Source organism: Pteropus medius, unplaced genomic scaffold, assembly GCF_902729225.1.
Source record: "Pteropus medius unplaced genomic scaffold, Ma_sr-lr_union100, whole genome shotgun sequence".
Classification (NCBI taxonomy): Eukaryota; Metazoa; Chordata; class Mammalia; order Chiroptera; family Pteropodidae; genus Pteropus; species Pteropus medius.
In genome coordinates, this window is record NW_024345600.1 from 5,272,632 (window position 1) to 5,290,482 (window position 17,851).

Genomic DNA, 17,851 nt, shown 5'->3' on the forward strand with positions numbered 1-17,851 from the left:
TTACTAAGCCATAGTAATTCAAATATTTTAGTACTGTGAAAAGATAGACTAGCTAATTAATGGAATAGAATAAATCACTCAGAAACAAGCCTTAGAAAGTATGATAATTTGTGGTAACGAAGTCACTGTTTATTAGCAAGAAAATATATAATTGGTAGATAGGTGATAACGGGACATTTAGAGAGCTACATGAGAAGAAAAGTCAATTTAGATACCCACTCACTACACAACAAACAACAAAATAATTTGAGGTGGAATTAAATGTAAAAACTTGAACCTGGGCTTTTGTTCTCACACATACAGGATTTTATCACCACAGAGATCTCTCTAATGTTACCCTCACATCCTTCTCCCTTATGTTATCATTCATTATCCCTGGAAATCACTAATTTATTTTCTGTTTCTGTAATATTGTCATTTCAAGAATATTATATAAAACATACAATGCAGTATACAGATGATGTGTTGTAGAATTGTACTCTTGAAACCTATGCAATTTTATTAACTAATGTCACCCTAATAAATTCAATAAAATAAAAAGGAATTATACAGTATGACCTTTTGAAATTGACTTTACTTTCACTTAACATGTTTTTGAGATCCATCCAAGTTGTTGTGTATATCAATAGTTTGCTCCTTTTTATTGCTGAGTAGTATTACATGATATGAATATACTATGGTTAGTTTAACCATTCACTTATTGATGGACATTTTAGTTGTTTCAATATTTAAAAACATTTCTTTTCCCTACCTTCTTGAGGGTTACTTGAACATATTTTGCAATTTCATTTTTATCTATAGTGTTTTTGAGTGCACTTCTTTACAAAGCTTTTTTTAATGTTTTAAAAACACTGTGGGGACTGGATACATATTTCAGAAGGGAAATATAAATTTGATGAAGAACAAAAAGAAAGATAGAGTTGTAAATGTCATAAATTTATTCAACATGCAAATTTTATTTATTTCCAATTGCTGTTCCTTCTTTCTCCCATTAACTTCTCTTCTGATAAGTCTTTGTTCTTCATTTCTGGAGAAATTCATTTGATGAGTGAGGTCCATAAGTTTCCATTTTCAAGCATTTCCATGTTCAAGTTCTAAATAGTAAAAAAAATGGTAGAAATATTAGGGAAATTCTGTGATCTACTAAAGGAATTTTTTTATATTTCAATTATAAATATTTGAACTTAATAGATTTTAATTATTTTTAGTGATAAGGCTGTTCTCAGTTTTTAAAATATTTTAAAGTGGAGAACCTCAGGTTTCACAGCAGACCTTATATTGTCAAAGATGACCCCGTCGACCAACAAACATTTCTTATGCTGTGCTATATAGATAATTACAATGAAAGGTTTCCTGACCCTAACTAATAAAGTTTAGAAGCATCCTAGAAAGGTCATGGGTGATAAATGTATTGCCACTGGGTATAGAATGTAAACTAAATATTAGATAATTTGGTTCTTATATGTGGCAAATTCCTGAATTCATCTTCAAACAAGTCTCCCCAGACACCAGTAATTATACTTTACCTGCACTTTTCTACAGAGAAACTCTATAATACATTTGAAATAGTTTAAATCATAAATTATACACCAGGTTTTTAAAAATAATATGGTAAAGATATACTCAAGAAGCAGCTTAATGAAAGCAACAGATGTTTATTTTCTTTATGTTGGCTTTAGGTTTTACTGTTTATACTTTACCAGTACTGCAGGGAGCACTGTACTCTTCAATGGTGAATTCCTCTGAAATACAGAATGATGAGACAAAAAGAGTCAAGACATTCAGTAATAAGAACATGAACAATTAATTGTAAGTAAACTGTATGATTTAAACTAAGAAAGAGAGTATAAACACAGAGAGCGAAAAAAATCGACTTCCGTATTAAGCCATTTGGGATTGGGGTGTGGGGAGAGTAAGAGAAAATTGGTCTTGGATACAGAATTGAGAGCCAGATTTCACATATGGAAACTGTATCTATAGGACACTGTAGAGCCCTTTTTCACAGCTGTGTTTTTCTCGTGGTTCTTCCTTTTTTGAACCTTTCCTTAGTCTAAGAAGAAGTAGAGTTTTAACACTACCAGCAGGCTATGATGCTATTTCTAATTCAAAATCATGAATAAATGAGTCCTGATATATTACAATGTTTACCAAATTTTGTTAGACTATTTAAGGCACAAGTCAAAAATAGATCTAATTTTAGATTTCATATTACACACATCAGTAATGAGATGTGATGTTTTAGTCATTGTTATCCTTTTTATCTTCCTGGAAAAATTCAGTCCAGAACAAACAACTTTCTAAGAGAATTTAGAAAGAACTAATTTCCTTAGTGCTTTAAGATCAATTTATAAGAATGGCTCTAAAATTTATTTAGGGGGCACATGAGGGGTTAATGTGCAAGTACATGATTATTCAGTGACCATAAACTCACTTTTTCTTCCAATGAAATATTGTAGACTTTTGTTTTAGTTAAAGTGAGCTTTTACTAGGTTAGTCATGTTTTTCATTTCAAAGTTTAGTATGTCTGAATCCCACTCACCTGTCTCATAATAATCATAGGCTTTTACTATAGCTGGTTTTAAATTCCCTACTTGGATGTCCTGTTCCACTGAGAAGGAAAAACTCAGGGCTTGTTTGGTTATCTGGAGAGAAATAAAAACTGAATTGGAATAAAAGATTAACTTAGTTGCTAGTAATCATCTTCTCTTCTTAAGATATTATCAGACCCTATACTTATGCTATCCATTTCTACCAAAGCCCATGGAAAGAATAAGACATTTTGAGACTTGCATAACATACTCAATGGCAGATAGAAGAAAGGCAAAAAAGACAATTTTATGGAGAGTCAAATATAGTAAATTGAGCGTTATTGACCAGTTCTGCTTCATTTCCCTCTGTAGCTATTTTCTTCTCCTTCACTTGTGTATATGAAAAGCACTATTTGGAATCTAAATTTGTTTGTTAGAACCTCTAGTAGTTCTCCCAGATCTAGCAGAGTCACAGTGAATCTTACCTTGTCAAAGTAAATCAGGACATGGTTGGTGTTCACTTCAGTCCTTTGAATCTGAGGCCTGGCTTGGAGCTATTGACCAGGGGGATAAATGAGAGATATGGGATGAGGAAGTTCAGGCTGAGAGCAGTTTTCAGGTATTTATGATCTAAATGATTGCTCAGAAACATTCAAACTCCTACTTTTGATTTCTTCAAGAATCATAGTAATAACAATAAGTGTAATGATAAGAGTAATATTTATTAAAGCCTCCATATTATATATAATTTTGATATAATTACATAACATTATATAATGTTATATATAATTATATATAATTATCTATCTATATTATATATAATATGTAATTATATATAATATAAATAAATAATTGTCTTCCAACTATATATAAAAAGAAAAAAGTAGAGAATATATCATATATTTTTTACATATGTTACATATACATATATACATATATATGATATATTATCCACATATATATATATATATATATACATATATATATAGTTGAAAGATAATTCAAAAACACTCCACATACCTAGATGTTTCAGGGCCTGCTGGAACATTATTAGCCATATTTATGACTTATGCTTATACTTGAGATCACATAACAATGATACCCATTATTAAGATGATGGAAACACACTCTAGAAAAGCAAGTTTGAGGGAGTAAAACTCTTGAAAACTGAATCAATAAAAGAAAATAGACAAGCATAAATAGCAACATTTATCGTGACTTTGCTTTCTGCTATCTGTAAGGGATATAGGATTTACCTTTTTCACTGATGGTTTCACAGGTATGAAGCCTGATACCATCTTCACGTCGACAATGACCATATTGGAGCTGGGGCGTTCCCCAGTATAACTATGAAGTCAAGACACAGGGACAAGGCATTCAAAAAAAATTCTTTGGAATTCAGGATGGAAATCTTCCCTTCTCTTTTATTTCTAGTGTTTCCTATCCCTAACAACCACTCAGCTTTTCCATCTACTCTATTTGCTTTTGCTATGGTGGTTTAGAAAATCTATCACTATGAAATCACACTCTTCATGTATGGAACCATCATATTCTCAATGTTAAAGCTTTTCAGTAAATTTTTTTGTTAATAAATATTGCAAAAATTCCATATTTATTATGTGTGACTTTGGACAGTGGAGTTCCTACACACAAGAAAATTAGTTTTATCATATTCTACATAAGTTCTGGTAGCAATTTAGGATTTACCTAATATTGATGTGAATCTGGAATTTCCTGTGAGAATCTATTCCATCACAATTCTTGGGAAGAGTATGAACATGCAGATCGAAGGGAACTTTCCTTTCTTTCTTAGGCAGGATGTTATATCTCAGGGATGTCTAAAAAAAAAATAGAACAAAATCCTTTATTTTTGCACTCAAATAGTCAATCTCTTCTAGTTGATTCATACTTCCCCTTAGCACACATTTCTTTTTCTATTTTGAAACTCAAATTTAATTCTTTTGACTTTTTCTCCCATTTACAGCATCCCCTAAACCCTGGCTGCCTCACCTGGAGATATACACATCCTGACCCCGACACCGTTGTGCTGTACTCCCCTGGAATCTCTGGCAATGGAACCTCCTGAAGCAATAGGCGATTGGCATCATCTACTAGAAATTCTTCTGAGAAGGTCTTTGAAGACTTGACAGTGACTGTAGCTGCTTTCTCTCTTTTAGTGAAAGTTGCTGCTCCGTATTTGGACAGTGCTTGGAGAGCTACCACCGTATCCTGAAAAAGATGAGTGCAGAAATCACAGGAGGAAGGTAACAAAATCATACTAGATATAAACCATATCAACACTACTTTCTCTCTCAGAGTTATTTAGCCATAAACACAGTTCATTAAATGAATTTCAGTTCACATGGTTATTGATCGTAAACTATTCTAGGTACTCTGGAGGGAAGTGAAGACGTTTCCTCATTCAAGTAGTTTACAATATACATATGGAACTAAGACTCAAATATTTGACACAAAGCAAAAGCTATTTCAATAATTTATAAATTATGTAACAATATTTGTTGTAAAAATTCAGAGAAGGGGGAAGAAATTGTAGCTAGATGAGTAAGAGAAGATTGTGAAGGTGAGAAATATGATTACTCTGAATAGTGAAAAACTTTATATAGACAGAAGAGAGGCATCAGGGGGTAGCAGAGTGGCAAATATTATAAGTGAAGACATAGAGAAGGGAATGAGCCAATTCCAGAAAAAATGAAGGATCAGCCTAAATAGATAGAAATATTCATGTTTACTGTGGAGAGGAAATATGTTGGGTAAAATATCAGATAATTTTAGTCTTCGGATGGAAAAATGATTTACATTATTAGGGAAGTAATCTTATAAGAGCATCGCTTTAGGACTATTGATCTACTTTACAGCTGATGGTCCATGAAGGAGAGAAGATATAAGAGACTGTACAAAGTACATGGCAATAATCCATATATAAAATAGTGAGGCTGGAACCTTTATGGTGATAGAGGAAAGTGTGAATTAGAAACATCATTCGATTATTTAACTCCTAGAATATGGTTGTGTCTATGTATGTAATAATATATTTAATTTTCTTCCTAGAGTCTGTCCACATACCTGAGTGGAGGAGAAGCCTCCATTGGGGTTTTGCTGCTTAGTGATCCATTTCACAATACGTGAGGCTACAGACAGGTCTTCTGAAGATGGGGCAGGCTGGGCAGTAAGATAGGCAAGGAGCAAGTAAGATGTCATCTCCACTTCAGCAGAAGGAGCCCGGAGTTGATAATAGAGTGACTTATCTTCTTGAAGTTTTCTGGGACGTTGCCAGTGGATTGAGTCCTCTTTGAAATGAAAGAAGACATACTCTTAAGCTTAGAGAATGATTTCAAAACCTAATTCATGAATGATCATTATAATTAGAGCTCAAGTAGTGAATTGATGTAAATGAAGTAAAAGTATTAAGTAATCACCAATCAAGCAATTTTTTGTTTGAAGTAAATTAGTAAATTAGAAAGTAAATTAGTATTCCAGCAAATCACACTGTGTCTTGTGTAATGTTAGAAGTTGGGCTCTATAGAGTAGATAAGGTATAAATTGATAAAGTGATCTATGTTACCTAGAGAATTTGTGTTCAGTCGATGATAATTTCTCTTATTATCTTATAATAATATAGTATAATATAATAATGATATAATATAATCATAGTATAATATAATATAGTAAACATAATCATAATCACAGGTATGAGTTTACTAGCTCCTCTCCCTTCTTCTGATAACTGGTGATTTTTGGAAGTAAATTTTGCAGTAGCCTCTCTTACCTTCTTTCACAGCCTCTTTGTCCAGTGACTCAAGCAGCGCACTGCGCTTGGCATGGTTTCCTGCTAGGGCAAAGGCATAGGCTAATAAGCCTTGGTATAGACAAGACTTCCCTGGGTCTCTGAGATGGATCCCCAGGCATTTTCCAGGCAGAAGAGAGCATTGCGGACAACCGGGTGCTATAAAGATGAAAGGAGATCTTAAGAGAGAAGAACCAGGTGAATAAACTGTCCCCAAGCTAACCCGTGATTAAAAGCCCCTGTGTGCCTGTGTCACCTCACAGTGTGAACCAGAAAATAATTTCCTCTGCAGCTTCTAAAAGGATATGTTTCAGTGAAATATATCAAAATTAATAATGAAAACCACAAGTCATTTTCCTCAGAGATTCATAGTTTCATGATTTTTTTTTTCTGACATTTGTGAGAGGCAGATACAGGGAATGTGCTAGTACATACAGTGACAGGCAGTGGCATCTCCAGCAGAGCAATGGTGATGTAGGCAGAGAGCGTTACCTCATCATCTACTCCACCCTGTAAGGATCAGAGGCAGAGATAATCAAACACTACAATATTCATTAGCTAGAGTTGGCTAGCTCTACATTTCCTCTTGGACATCTTCACTAGAAAGCATCTTTTCTCAAGAAAAATTATTGATTTTCCTCCTTCTTCCTCCATCCTAAAATTCTTGAACCTGTCCCAAATCCCTTTCCCTAACTTTTAGTAATATATTGTTGTTTTTTTTTGCACAACGCACAATTTTCATTCAATAAAAACTGATTAATTTTTTACTAGATCAAAAGCTTTAGAGTTTACCATCCTTCCTTAAAACTATGTTACCAGGACTCGAGGAATCAACAGGAGCATCATCGCTCTTACATATTACCCTCTTTAGGAACCAGAACAATATTAAAGGCATCATCACCTTAATAGCATTGTTTAGCAGTGATCCAGAGTGCTGGAAACAACCATTTTCCTTTTGCTTCTGTGAGAGCCAGGTGAGGGAATTCAGGATGTGTGAGTCCTCCACAAAGATATATGACCGGGCTTGAGAAAAGGACTTGAGCACAAATGCAGTGAGCCTGTCCAACAAAGAAGAAACTGAGATTTGAGGACCATCTCATTTTTAAAGCTCACCTGTGCACTGCCTCTAGACATTGGTTTACATAATTCAGTGAAGGAAATTGTTGGGAGAAATTGGTGGGGAAATGATACTTGAATAACTAAATATTCTCTTGTTTGTCCAGCAAATATCTGAGTCTGTTTTTTAAATCTCTCGATGTTATTGGTTTCTCCAGGGTTGATGCTTTTCACTTTTTTTTCCCCTCATGAAATGTTTGTTGGAGCCTTAAGCCTTCCCACAACCAAAACTTTTATTTTTATGATTTTACTACTTCATGGTATCTTTATGTCCATTTCATCCTCTTCCTTCTGAATGCACAGAGTACAAGGCTTCTTCCTTGATTATTTCACATTATGATGCTTTCTGCTTTATATTTCCATTTTGGGAGATCTTTATTTTACTGCTATTCACTCTGCTGTCAGAGCAGGTAAGCTTTCATCGATGAATGGTAAGATCATACACATATGGGTTTTTAAAAGATAATAGATTTCCATTAAAGAACTTTAGGCATCAGAGAATAGCTAATTCCAGAATTGTGAAATATGACAGATCTACAAAGAGCATATGGAAGTAATTATCTTACCAAGTGTTTCCCTGTCTTCTACCATCATGATCCCCAAAGGTGCTGTATGAACCATCGTTGTGCTTATAATTCAACTGTCTTTGGTACCCTGAAGAGGAAGTTTTCATAACTTTATGAAATAGCGGAGATATTGGAGAGTGACTTTCCTCAAAACTTGTTTAGGAGTCATAGGAAAACTGCTATTTTATTAAGGTATCTCTAAGACCTGATGATACCATTGAATTTTCTGATTGTATAGTGAAACATTTTATTGGCTATTACAGCAACAATAATTATTAAATCTTAACCAAAGGGATATGAATTTGAATTCAATGAAGAAGATATTAAGAAACTCAATTAAGTTTTCTCCTGTTAGGGTAATCTCTTACCACTGATGAGGTGGCCTATGGCTTTGGACTTGACCTTTTCTGTCAGCTGTCGTGTCTCATTCAGATAGTTCAGAACATAGATGTTAGGGACAAAAAGGACCATATTTTGCTCTCCACAACCGTAAGGCATCTGGAGAAGATTCTGAAGATTTTGCATTGCAGAGCCTAGTATATCACCTTAGGAATGAAAAATATAGTAAAATCTGAAGAACTCAGAGCTGAGTTATGTTGGGATAGGAAGATAGATTACTAGCTAAGTGAGAGGTCAATTCATTTGTGAAGGGGAGGACAAGAAAGAATAAAAGGTGAAGAAAAACAAGAAATAGAAAAAAGAAAAAAAGTGAGAAAAATAAAGGAGATGTTTCAAGAATGGAAAAAAAAAGAACCGGAAAAAACTGAATGGCAGGATACATCTTTTCTGATGAGCAACATGTCTGGTAAAAATTAACTATTTTCAAATTTATTAGGAAGTATCACTACATACTAAGTCTCTTGAAGATAAGGACAGAGAGGTGACCCTTCATGTTTTTTTTAGTATATCAAGATATATATTTATATCTGTCTCTTTATATATGTCACATCTATTCAACCCCCTTTCTAATAAATGATGCAATCCTTAGCTCAGTGCTCTTGTTCTCAATCCAATGTCTAGAGTCAGTGACTTCATTAGCCATGAATGATGAGGCCCCATGCACTAGAATTATGGAGAAGAACAGCTGCTTCCTTTGGTCTGGGAGACTCACCCAAAACTGAATATGTTGCCCTGGCAGATCCTTCAACCACATTTGAAGGTACTTTTAGTGACAACTTTTCAGGTACTCCAGTTTCTAATGAAAGAAGACAAATATGTATATAAGGGAAGGAAAAAGCAAGATAAATGTTTTATTTTTGTTTAAATGTTTTCCTCTATATGATCAAGACCTAATCTCTCATTTCTCTTGGTTATTATATAATTTCTTTAATACAATCCAAGTTTCTCCTAAAGCCTCAATTTATCTCATAGTGCAGTTCATATTAATCATATATATTTGTGCTAAATTTCTATAGATTTCTTTATGTGCATACCTTGTGGTATTTTTATTTCTTTCTCTTCATGTTAATTTCTGCTAATATTTTTTTTGTTAAATCACATTTATTCCATAATATGTAGTAAGTGCATGCAATATACAGGTTCTGTTTTAAGTGCAAAGATATAGCAATTTTCAAAACACATTTCCTGACTTCCTGGAATTTTAATTTTAATAAATATTAATAAATACTTAATAAATATTTACTATAATAGATGTTAAGTTCTGAGGGGAGAATTAAAGCAGAGTATATGTTCATATAGGTGAGCTAACAAGACAAGGCAAATTAGGAAGTGCAGGGTGTAAAGAGAGGACTCTACTAAATAGCTCACTGATGCAAAATCATAGGTGATTGAAAACTTTAAATAAGTCAGAGAATAAGATTTATAGATATCTAGGTGAAGAGACTTCCAAGTAAAAGGAACAAAAAGTGAAAAGACTCCAGATATGCTGGATGTGTTCCAAGAGCATGCTGGATGTGTTCCAAGAGCATGCTGGATGTGTTCCAAGAGCAGATTATATCTGAAGTTGTTCTTAAAATAACATGTTTAAACAAATAAACAAACATGAGTACATGTTTCTTACTTTTTAAACTATAATTGAATAATAAATAGTACTAGTTTCACGTAGATATTGTAATATTCTTAAAATTATTTAGAGAGTTTTGGGAAGCTTGGTTTTGTATTGGAAAGAATCCTGTCCTACTGTTAATCAATTTCATCCTCATTAATTGCCAAGAGCTTCTAGCTAAGCCTTCTAACTTCTTTATGCCTTCATCAGGAAAAAGTTCTTCATCAAATATCCTTAGATTTGTACATGGGAAAGTACATAATTTTATTTTTTCTCAGAGGACAACATGTCCCAAAAGCTGTTCTACAACCATATACTTTGGCAAGTGGCTTAATATGAGGACTTCATCTATTTTTGACACTTACCTGGTGCACAGAGGAGTGTGTTGAAAGTTTCTTCTTTTTCTATTCCTTCAGGCTTTACATTAAAAAAAAAAGTAAAATGATACTGAGTATGTAAGAGAAAAATCAATCAATTTAAAGTAGAGAAAATGTTAGTAAAAAAAATTGACTTGTGGATACAACTATATTTTTGGAAATTAAATGTCCCTGTCACATACATATTATATAATAAGATTTTGAGAAAGTATACCTGCATACCTCAACTAGTAAGGGCTTGACTACAGTATCCTTCTGCCCAAGTGCTGGGACTTTAGGTGCCTCATTGCCACACAATTCCTGAGACTGCAAGGCTTCCGCAGAAGCTGTGAAATTCACCTTTCCTGGGGAATAAGATTCTTAAAGAGTTAAACAGGGATTCTCTATTGAATGTTTTTTTTTTCTTTTTAAATTTCCCCAATTTATATAATGGTTATCTTTTGATTGATCATTGTTAGAGGAGACAAAACATATATCTGGCTCAGAGATGAAAGCAAATCATTACAATATAAGAAGGTGGATTTGTCAACAACTTTATGACTCACCCAGTGACTTTGGGGTCACGGCCCAGGATAAAGTTTTCTGCCTATTTCCACAGACACAGTGAGATTCTTCATTCTTCTCAACTGGGACAGCCAAGAAGGCAGAAGAGTCTTCGAGTTGCACGCTGACCTGCCCCCCGCACCCACCCACAAGTATGAGAAAGATCACAGGCAGAAGATCAGTAATAGAGGAATGAGCTTAAAGGGACAATACATACTAATTGAGATGCTTTGAGAAATTGTTCAAACAAGGTAAATCCTGTCAAATACTTTGCTGTTTAGATGTTTGCAGTAAGGGAATTGAAAAACTGATAGAAATTAGGATAAATGCTCAGGATTTAGGCTTGTGCCAACACAAAGAGGGGATATTTTTCTTAGAGTGAAAAACCGAAGTAAAATCAGGTGTAAATAATATCTGAATTTAGTAATAGACAGGTAATATAGAATCCCAAATGAATATAACCTTACCACCTTGAACCTGTCAGGTAGTTTTGCTTTTAGTACCTAGTCCATTTCAAAATTAGGTTGCATCATATTCTGTTATGATTTACTGAGAGATTACCTAGGATACCTATGTAACTAATGGCGATCGTGTCCCTTCCTTCTGCTTTTGCTCCCTTCTAGAGAAGAGCCCTTACCCGAATGCAGTAGGACAAATAGTTGAACACAGTGACTTTGAGTGCAAAGACTTCTCCTCGCACCACAGAGTAGGGAAGAGTGAGTTCTAGGAAGAAGGGCTGGAAGACTTGAAGAGAGATGATGGGGGAGAGGCCAAGCCCTGTTGTTCCAGACAAGCAGAGTGCGCTGGCCTTCCACTCTGTAATGGTGTCAGGGACCTTCATTGCCAGCTCACTGCTACCTGATAAACTAATGAAAAGAAAAAGAGTAGGAAAGTGAATGAATCTCTTTTTTAGCATGGACCATAGCATGATAACTTAGTGACCTAAGTAAATGTTAACTTGATATAATGTTTACCACTATTAATGAGGTCTCTGAAAGTTTTTCTTTTCTTTTTAGAGATGAGGGTAGCTTCCTGCTGTCTATTATTTTGGGTATCTCAGGACCAAATTAGAAAAAAAAATGCATTGTTTAACTATGAGATAAATGAACTACGAACCTAAATATTGACTAGAAAAAAGCAGAGCAGAAATGAAAGGATCAGAAACCAAGGATAAATAACACCAAAACCAAAGAAGATAATTTGAGTCTTTTTCTAAATTAAATTCTAGGCAATACACAACTTACTCAAGTCGCACCAAGTCCCAGATCCAGGTTTCAGGGAAATACTTCCGGACTGTCTCTCTTACTTCCTCAACTGAAAAGTATTCTCTTGTCATCATAGAAGGATAATGTGCCATTACACCATGTCCCACAGCTAAGGTGGGTGCACTCTCTGTGGAAAGACAATGAGCAGGGCTCAATATAAACCTCATTTTTATCATTAGTTTCTTATAATTGTCTTATTTATCAAGTAAAATAAGGTCTCAGGGAATGTTTATTATTGGAACAGTTTAAGCTACAAGCTTTTTACTTTGTTCACTTATTTATTTGTCCTATAGGAAGGTTAATCCTATTTCTTCTTCAAATAGTTTAGAGGTAAATGTATTTTTTTCTAGAAATGAAAACAAATGTAGCTCTCCCTAAGCTGATTTTTCAACTGGTGGAGGAAAGAATAAAGAGTAATTTAATACACCAAATATTGCCTTTACACTGAAATGACGATCACGTGTTCTCCATTTGTGGTGAGAATTTAAAAAAAGAGGAATGAACAGTAGCTACAGGAAGAGAATTTCAGGAATGATATTTTTTATTTAACAGTACATAAGATCTAGAGACATTAACAATAGGATATAATAAAGTATATGTTATAGACAGCAAAAACTCAGTAAAGAACAAAAGATGAACTTCAGATTGCCCAGAAAAGACTTTACCAAAGTATAACTTAAGATAATCATTGAAGGATGAGAAACAGGAGAATGGAGAAGGCATTTCAAGAAAACGATTATGCAAGATTGAAAGAGATGCTCCAAAGAGATCGTGAAGAACTTACCCCTCTGGAGTAGAATGTCTATTTCAGTGGTGCGTTTAACATAGTTGAGTAAATAGTAGGTAATTATATAATAAAACATCATGAAGATTAACACAAATAAATTAGATCTATTAAGGCAGGAGGTAACTTGATTAAAAAGTGATACTACAGACATCAGAAGATATATGAAGACAGCATGTACAATATATATATATATATATATATATATATATTGCATATATAATAATAGAATTGGACATGCTCTTTTAAAACCTTAAGTACCATAATTCTATGAATTCTAGAAGTAGTGACTACGTATGAGAAATAAGTACGTGTTAAAAGTAATGTTTAAGGGTGATATGCCTTTCACAATAGATGAGCCAGATTGAAGTAGAGAAAGACTGGAGGCAAGGAAGGTAAATTATTTTTAAGTAATTTGGGACAAGACTACGGTGATATAACTGAAAATAAAAAGGAAAGAATGAATAGGTGACAAATATCAAATGAAAATTTGTAGAGTATAGAATATTTGGGATAAGAATATAATGATGGTACTCTGTTTTAAGTTTTCTTTTTATCAACATGTTTTCTCTTAAGATTAGAAAGAAAATATTCACTTGGTATTAAGAAGGATATGGTAATAAACTAATAGTGCTTTTCAGTTTTTTAAACAAAGAACATGCTATTATAATTCACGTACATCATAATTATATTTTTTTCATTTTATGCTCACAAGATCTCAGTGACTTTGGTGGTGTCATTCTGACTTTAGATACAAAGAACTTGAGCCTCTGAAAGGGTAAATGAGTCTGCAAGTTTTAAAGTCATGTATGTCACCCCAGATAGGAGTATGATGCAAATATGTCCTTTTGCTCTTAGCATGGTGTTCTTTTTCACTATACAGAATTTTCTATCCATCGAGGGAATATTTTTATTCACTCCCTTGTTTTCAACTAGAACTTTATTCATTGTCTTCCCAGATAAATAATTTCTACTTTATTAAATTAAAAAAAAAAAACACTTTATACTGCTACATTTCTTTTTAGAAAGCAGGATTAGTAGACATCCACATATGCAGAGAGAAATTTCTCTAGGCCTGATATCAGTAGAAAAGAATTCTCAAACTTAGAATCTTTTCAACTTTTCTTCATCACCAGGTATACTTGAATCATACAAAGACTAGTAGTATATCTGCCAAAAGGTGAATTATTCTATTTTGTTCAATATATCAAAGCCACTTTGATTTCCATAAAAGAATATGACAGGAACAGTTAATATCCATATACTCCACATCTCTCAGCCTCTCTTGCAACTTTAGTGGATATGCTATATGCCACTTCCCCTGTTGGCCATAAAAGTCACGTGCACACTTACTTCTCTCTCCTGTTGTGGTAGCCTTGAAAGGCCCTTTGGAGATGATAGAGTGACAAGATAAAAGTAAAATGGATATCTCTGACTTATGATTAATAGGAAGCTGTTCTGGAGAGCTACTGGACTCACGAGCAGTTTTAGTGTGAGCAAAAAATAAACTTATATGCTTAGTCATTGAGATCTGGGGGTTTGTTTGTTACTATCTTATCCTGATTAATTTAGGTATTGAATTCATAGTAGTTAAGGAGACTCTGAAGTAGCAAGACTATTAAAGGCTAGGATAAAAATCAGTCAATTTTGATTTGAGAGAGAGAGAGAAACGATAATTGCTAAAAAAAATCCTATTTATTAGGGTAAAAATGTTACTTGAAGAAAATTTACCAAAAAGTTGCTGGAGAGTTATAACATTTGATACTTAGAAAAATAGCTTTTTATCTCAACCCAACCCAGCAAAATGATTTTTCTTTTCTATTATTCTATTTTCTATTATTTTATAATAGAAATATAATATAACAATATTTTCTATTATTCTATCAAACAAATAAATCTTACCTTGATCATAGGCAATAGGCGCTTCATTATATACCTGAGGCAGCTGACAAAAATGTGGCTTGTGGATTTTTGAGTTGGTAAAAATATTTAATCCTTCAGACTAGAAGAAAATTAATTATTAGAGCATATTGGCAATCCAATCTTGAAACTGGAATATTTTATTACATTTATATTACACTTTCACTATTGTACGTATGGCTCATAAAATCATCATGAAAATTCCACATGATAGAAAAGAAAGCTATTTCATAAATGCAAAAATAGTCACAGAAAGTCCAGTTTACCCTGTTAGTGAATGGGAATTGGGATTAGAACTCAGTACTGATTCTTATTTCTGAATTTCGTCTGCTGTATGCTTATGCCTTTTTAATTATCTTTTGTATCCAGGAAACTGAGTACGTTAGCCTTGAATGTTTTCTTCCCTTCCTCCACCCTGCCAGAGCAAATAAAATATATATGCATATATATCTTTATCTATCTCTCTATATATGCATGTACACACATACATCATAGCTTTATTGCAGAGAATAATTTTTTGTTCCTTTTCATTTGAAATTATAAGGTTGCATATTGGAATTTTTTTTCATATTCTTAGTAAACTTTAGTTTGTGTTTTTGGAAAATAGGCCTTTCCTTGAATAGCTATGCTCAACTCATCCTTTTTTTATGTGATTTATCTTTCCTCTTCTCTTTGTCAGTTTTTTTTTTTAACTATCTTGAATCTCTGCATCCAAAACACACTGCAGATGCCCACAGCAGCCTGATTCCTAGAAGCCACCTGTTCCCAACTTCTTCTTTCTTCAATAGTCACAGTTAAATACTACTTTCTGTGCCATCTCAGAGTACATGGGAAACCGTGGGACTCTGAGCACAGTGCTCAGTGATGGTAGTGATATGGAATAGGGAGAAAAAAGAAAGAAATGTTTAACAATGAAGCAGTGAGCTAAGAAACCTAAAAAGTCCTCTTTCTATCTTTCCACCACCAGCTCATTTACGATTCTGGAGGCTTTTAATTTAAATTGCTCTCAGCTAAGCTGTACATCTTGAAATCGTGATTTATGCTTTCCTCAAGGTATAATGAGACTTTTTACTTCTTTTTTGTTAGTGATCAGATTTAGCCTCATAACCTGGATAAAGTCTCCTTTCATAACTCTTCCCACTTATAGTTAATCCTAAAGATAGACATTTTATCTAACATACTTAAAGCATACTAACATCTCTACTCCAAATCTTGGAAATCCTTTCTTCATGAAAGGCTACTTTCAGTTTTCTTGAAATTTTACTGCACTAAAGGTGATGGCTCAAGCATTGTACTTGGTGTATTCAGTCAACCAACATGTATTTATTGTGCAAATGACTGATATAATGTCTGCCAATGAGGTACTCACTTTTCCAGGAGTGTCAGAGGTACTATAATATATTTTCACATATTGGGATCTCTGTGAATCACTGAGAGGGGAATATGACAGTGGTAATTAGCTTTCGAATCAGCTTAGATAAGGTTGTGGGCCCTAAAAGTATACCACTTGCTGTCTAAAGTGCCAGAGAAACTCATGATCAAATATCTGTATATATACAAAGTTCGCTGTACCTCTGAGGTTTTAATATAGTGTTGCTAACTACAGCTTTGTTGGGGGCAGAGCAGGATTAGATTCTAGAGCTTAGAAGTCCATTTATTGTCCATCTTAACAAAGACTTAAAAATCAGTTTTGGTTATGTTTTCAGGAAGAACTACCTCAAAGATTCTGTAAACATCATCATCATCATCCATGATCTGCTTTGGTGTGTAAATGATTCCGTTGTAAGTTATGTCTTCTGCATTTATGCATTTTCCACTATCTTCATTCATGAAACCTCCATATCTAGCACTAAAGACATTCTTTACTGGTAACATATTATAGATCTGCAAAATTAAGAGAACAATGAGAAAACTCTTTTTTTGTTTGTTTGATTAAGTGTGATAATGTTCAATCGAGCCAGGATTGAAAAGATTATGGTGTTTATTTAACACTCCCATGCCAATATTGTAAAAAGCAACATAGAGAATCATGGAGGGACATTGAAAGGTTATGGATTCTAATCTTCTTGCTGTACAAAAGAAATTAATATATAAAGAAATCAAATTAATTGATCAAAGTCTCAGAGCCCATTTTGGCTGAGAAAGAATAAAACCCAAATCATCTGTCTCCTAAGTCCAAATGTCTACTTTAAAAAAAAAGCAAAATATGTGGACAGTACAGAGAAATGTAACAAGAGAACAAAATCCACTTTTAATGCCATCACCCAGAAATAATTTCTGTAAATACTTGATTAATTTCCTTTTCTTATTTTTTTGATTAAGTTCTTACCAAGTTTTTTATTTACATTTTTTGTAAATCTACTATTGTAGGACCAAGTTTAGCTTGAGAAAAACTAGGTGCAGTTTTTCTCTGAAGTAAATCAATTCCAGTTCAGTTTTTGCTCAGTGCCTAGTGTGAGGCCACCTGCACAGCCATACAGTGTTCAGGCCACTAAACACACACTGGACTTCACGCAGATCTCCTATTCTGGCTGCTGTCGTTTCTTATCTGTGCTACTACATAACCTTCTGTTTCCATTTTTTCATTCTTGTTCTCATACTCTCAGCAGGAAAAGAATCTTCTTAATAGGTAAATCTAAATTGTCCCCTGCTTAACGCTTCTCAGTGATTTACTATTTATTGCATTTACTGCTAACTCCAAACTCCACTCCAGCCTAACGGAGCTCATCGTGATTTATTTTTCATTCCATTTATAGCCTCCACCGTCTTCGTCTGTCACCACTATATATTAGGTCATTACCTTTTTCTTTCTAGAACACTCCAGATTTATTTCGATCTCAGGACCTTTGGGCATGTTGCTTTTATTCATTGTAATGCCTACCCCTGCCTCTCTGTTATCTGACAATCAAAAAAGAGACCCCTAATCACTATACCAAAGTTGT

At 33.8% G+C, this 17,851-nt stretch overlaps 1 protein-coding gene across 1 annotated transcript in view; it reads right to left on the reverse strand.

Moving 5' to 3' along the window:
- Nucleotides 1-923: 923 nt before the first annotated feature.
- LOC120611700 (pregnancy zone protein-like) overlaps nucleotides 924-17,851 on the reverse strand; it is a 39,880-nt gene continuing 22,952 nt past the window's right edge. The window contains 22 exon segments of the mRNA XM_039874273.1: nucleotides 924-1,094; nucleotides 1,701-1,742; nucleotides 2,540-2,642; nucleotides 3,014-3,082; nucleotides 3,785-3,875; nucleotides 4,236-4,366; nucleotides 4,539-4,757; nucleotides 5,613-5,836; nucleotides 6,316-6,405; nucleotides 6,408-6,492; nucleotides 6,769-6,843; nucleotides 7,235-7,391; nucleotides 8,016-8,103; nucleotides 8,384-8,560; nucleotides 9,127-9,210; nucleotides 10,386-10,437; nucleotides 10,620-10,741; nucleotides 10,943-11,069; nucleotides 11,578-11,806; nucleotides 12,185-12,332; nucleotides 14,892-14,991; nucleotides 16,626-16,793. Coding sequence (XP_039730207.1) covers nucleotides 1,072-1,094; nucleotides 1,701-1,742; nucleotides 2,540-2,642; nucleotides 3,014-3,082; nucleotides 3,785-3,875; nucleotides 4,236-4,366; nucleotides 4,539-4,757; nucleotides 5,613-5,836; nucleotides 6,316-6,405; nucleotides 6,408-6,492; nucleotides 6,769-6,843; nucleotides 7,235-7,391; nucleotides 8,016-8,103; nucleotides 8,384-8,560; nucleotides 9,127-9,210; nucleotides 10,386-10,437; nucleotides 10,620-10,741; nucleotides 10,943-11,069; nucleotides 11,578-11,806; nucleotides 12,185-12,332; nucleotides 14,892-14,991; nucleotides 16,626-16,793 — 2,604 coding nt within the window. The 3' untranslated portion in view covers nucleotides 924-1,071.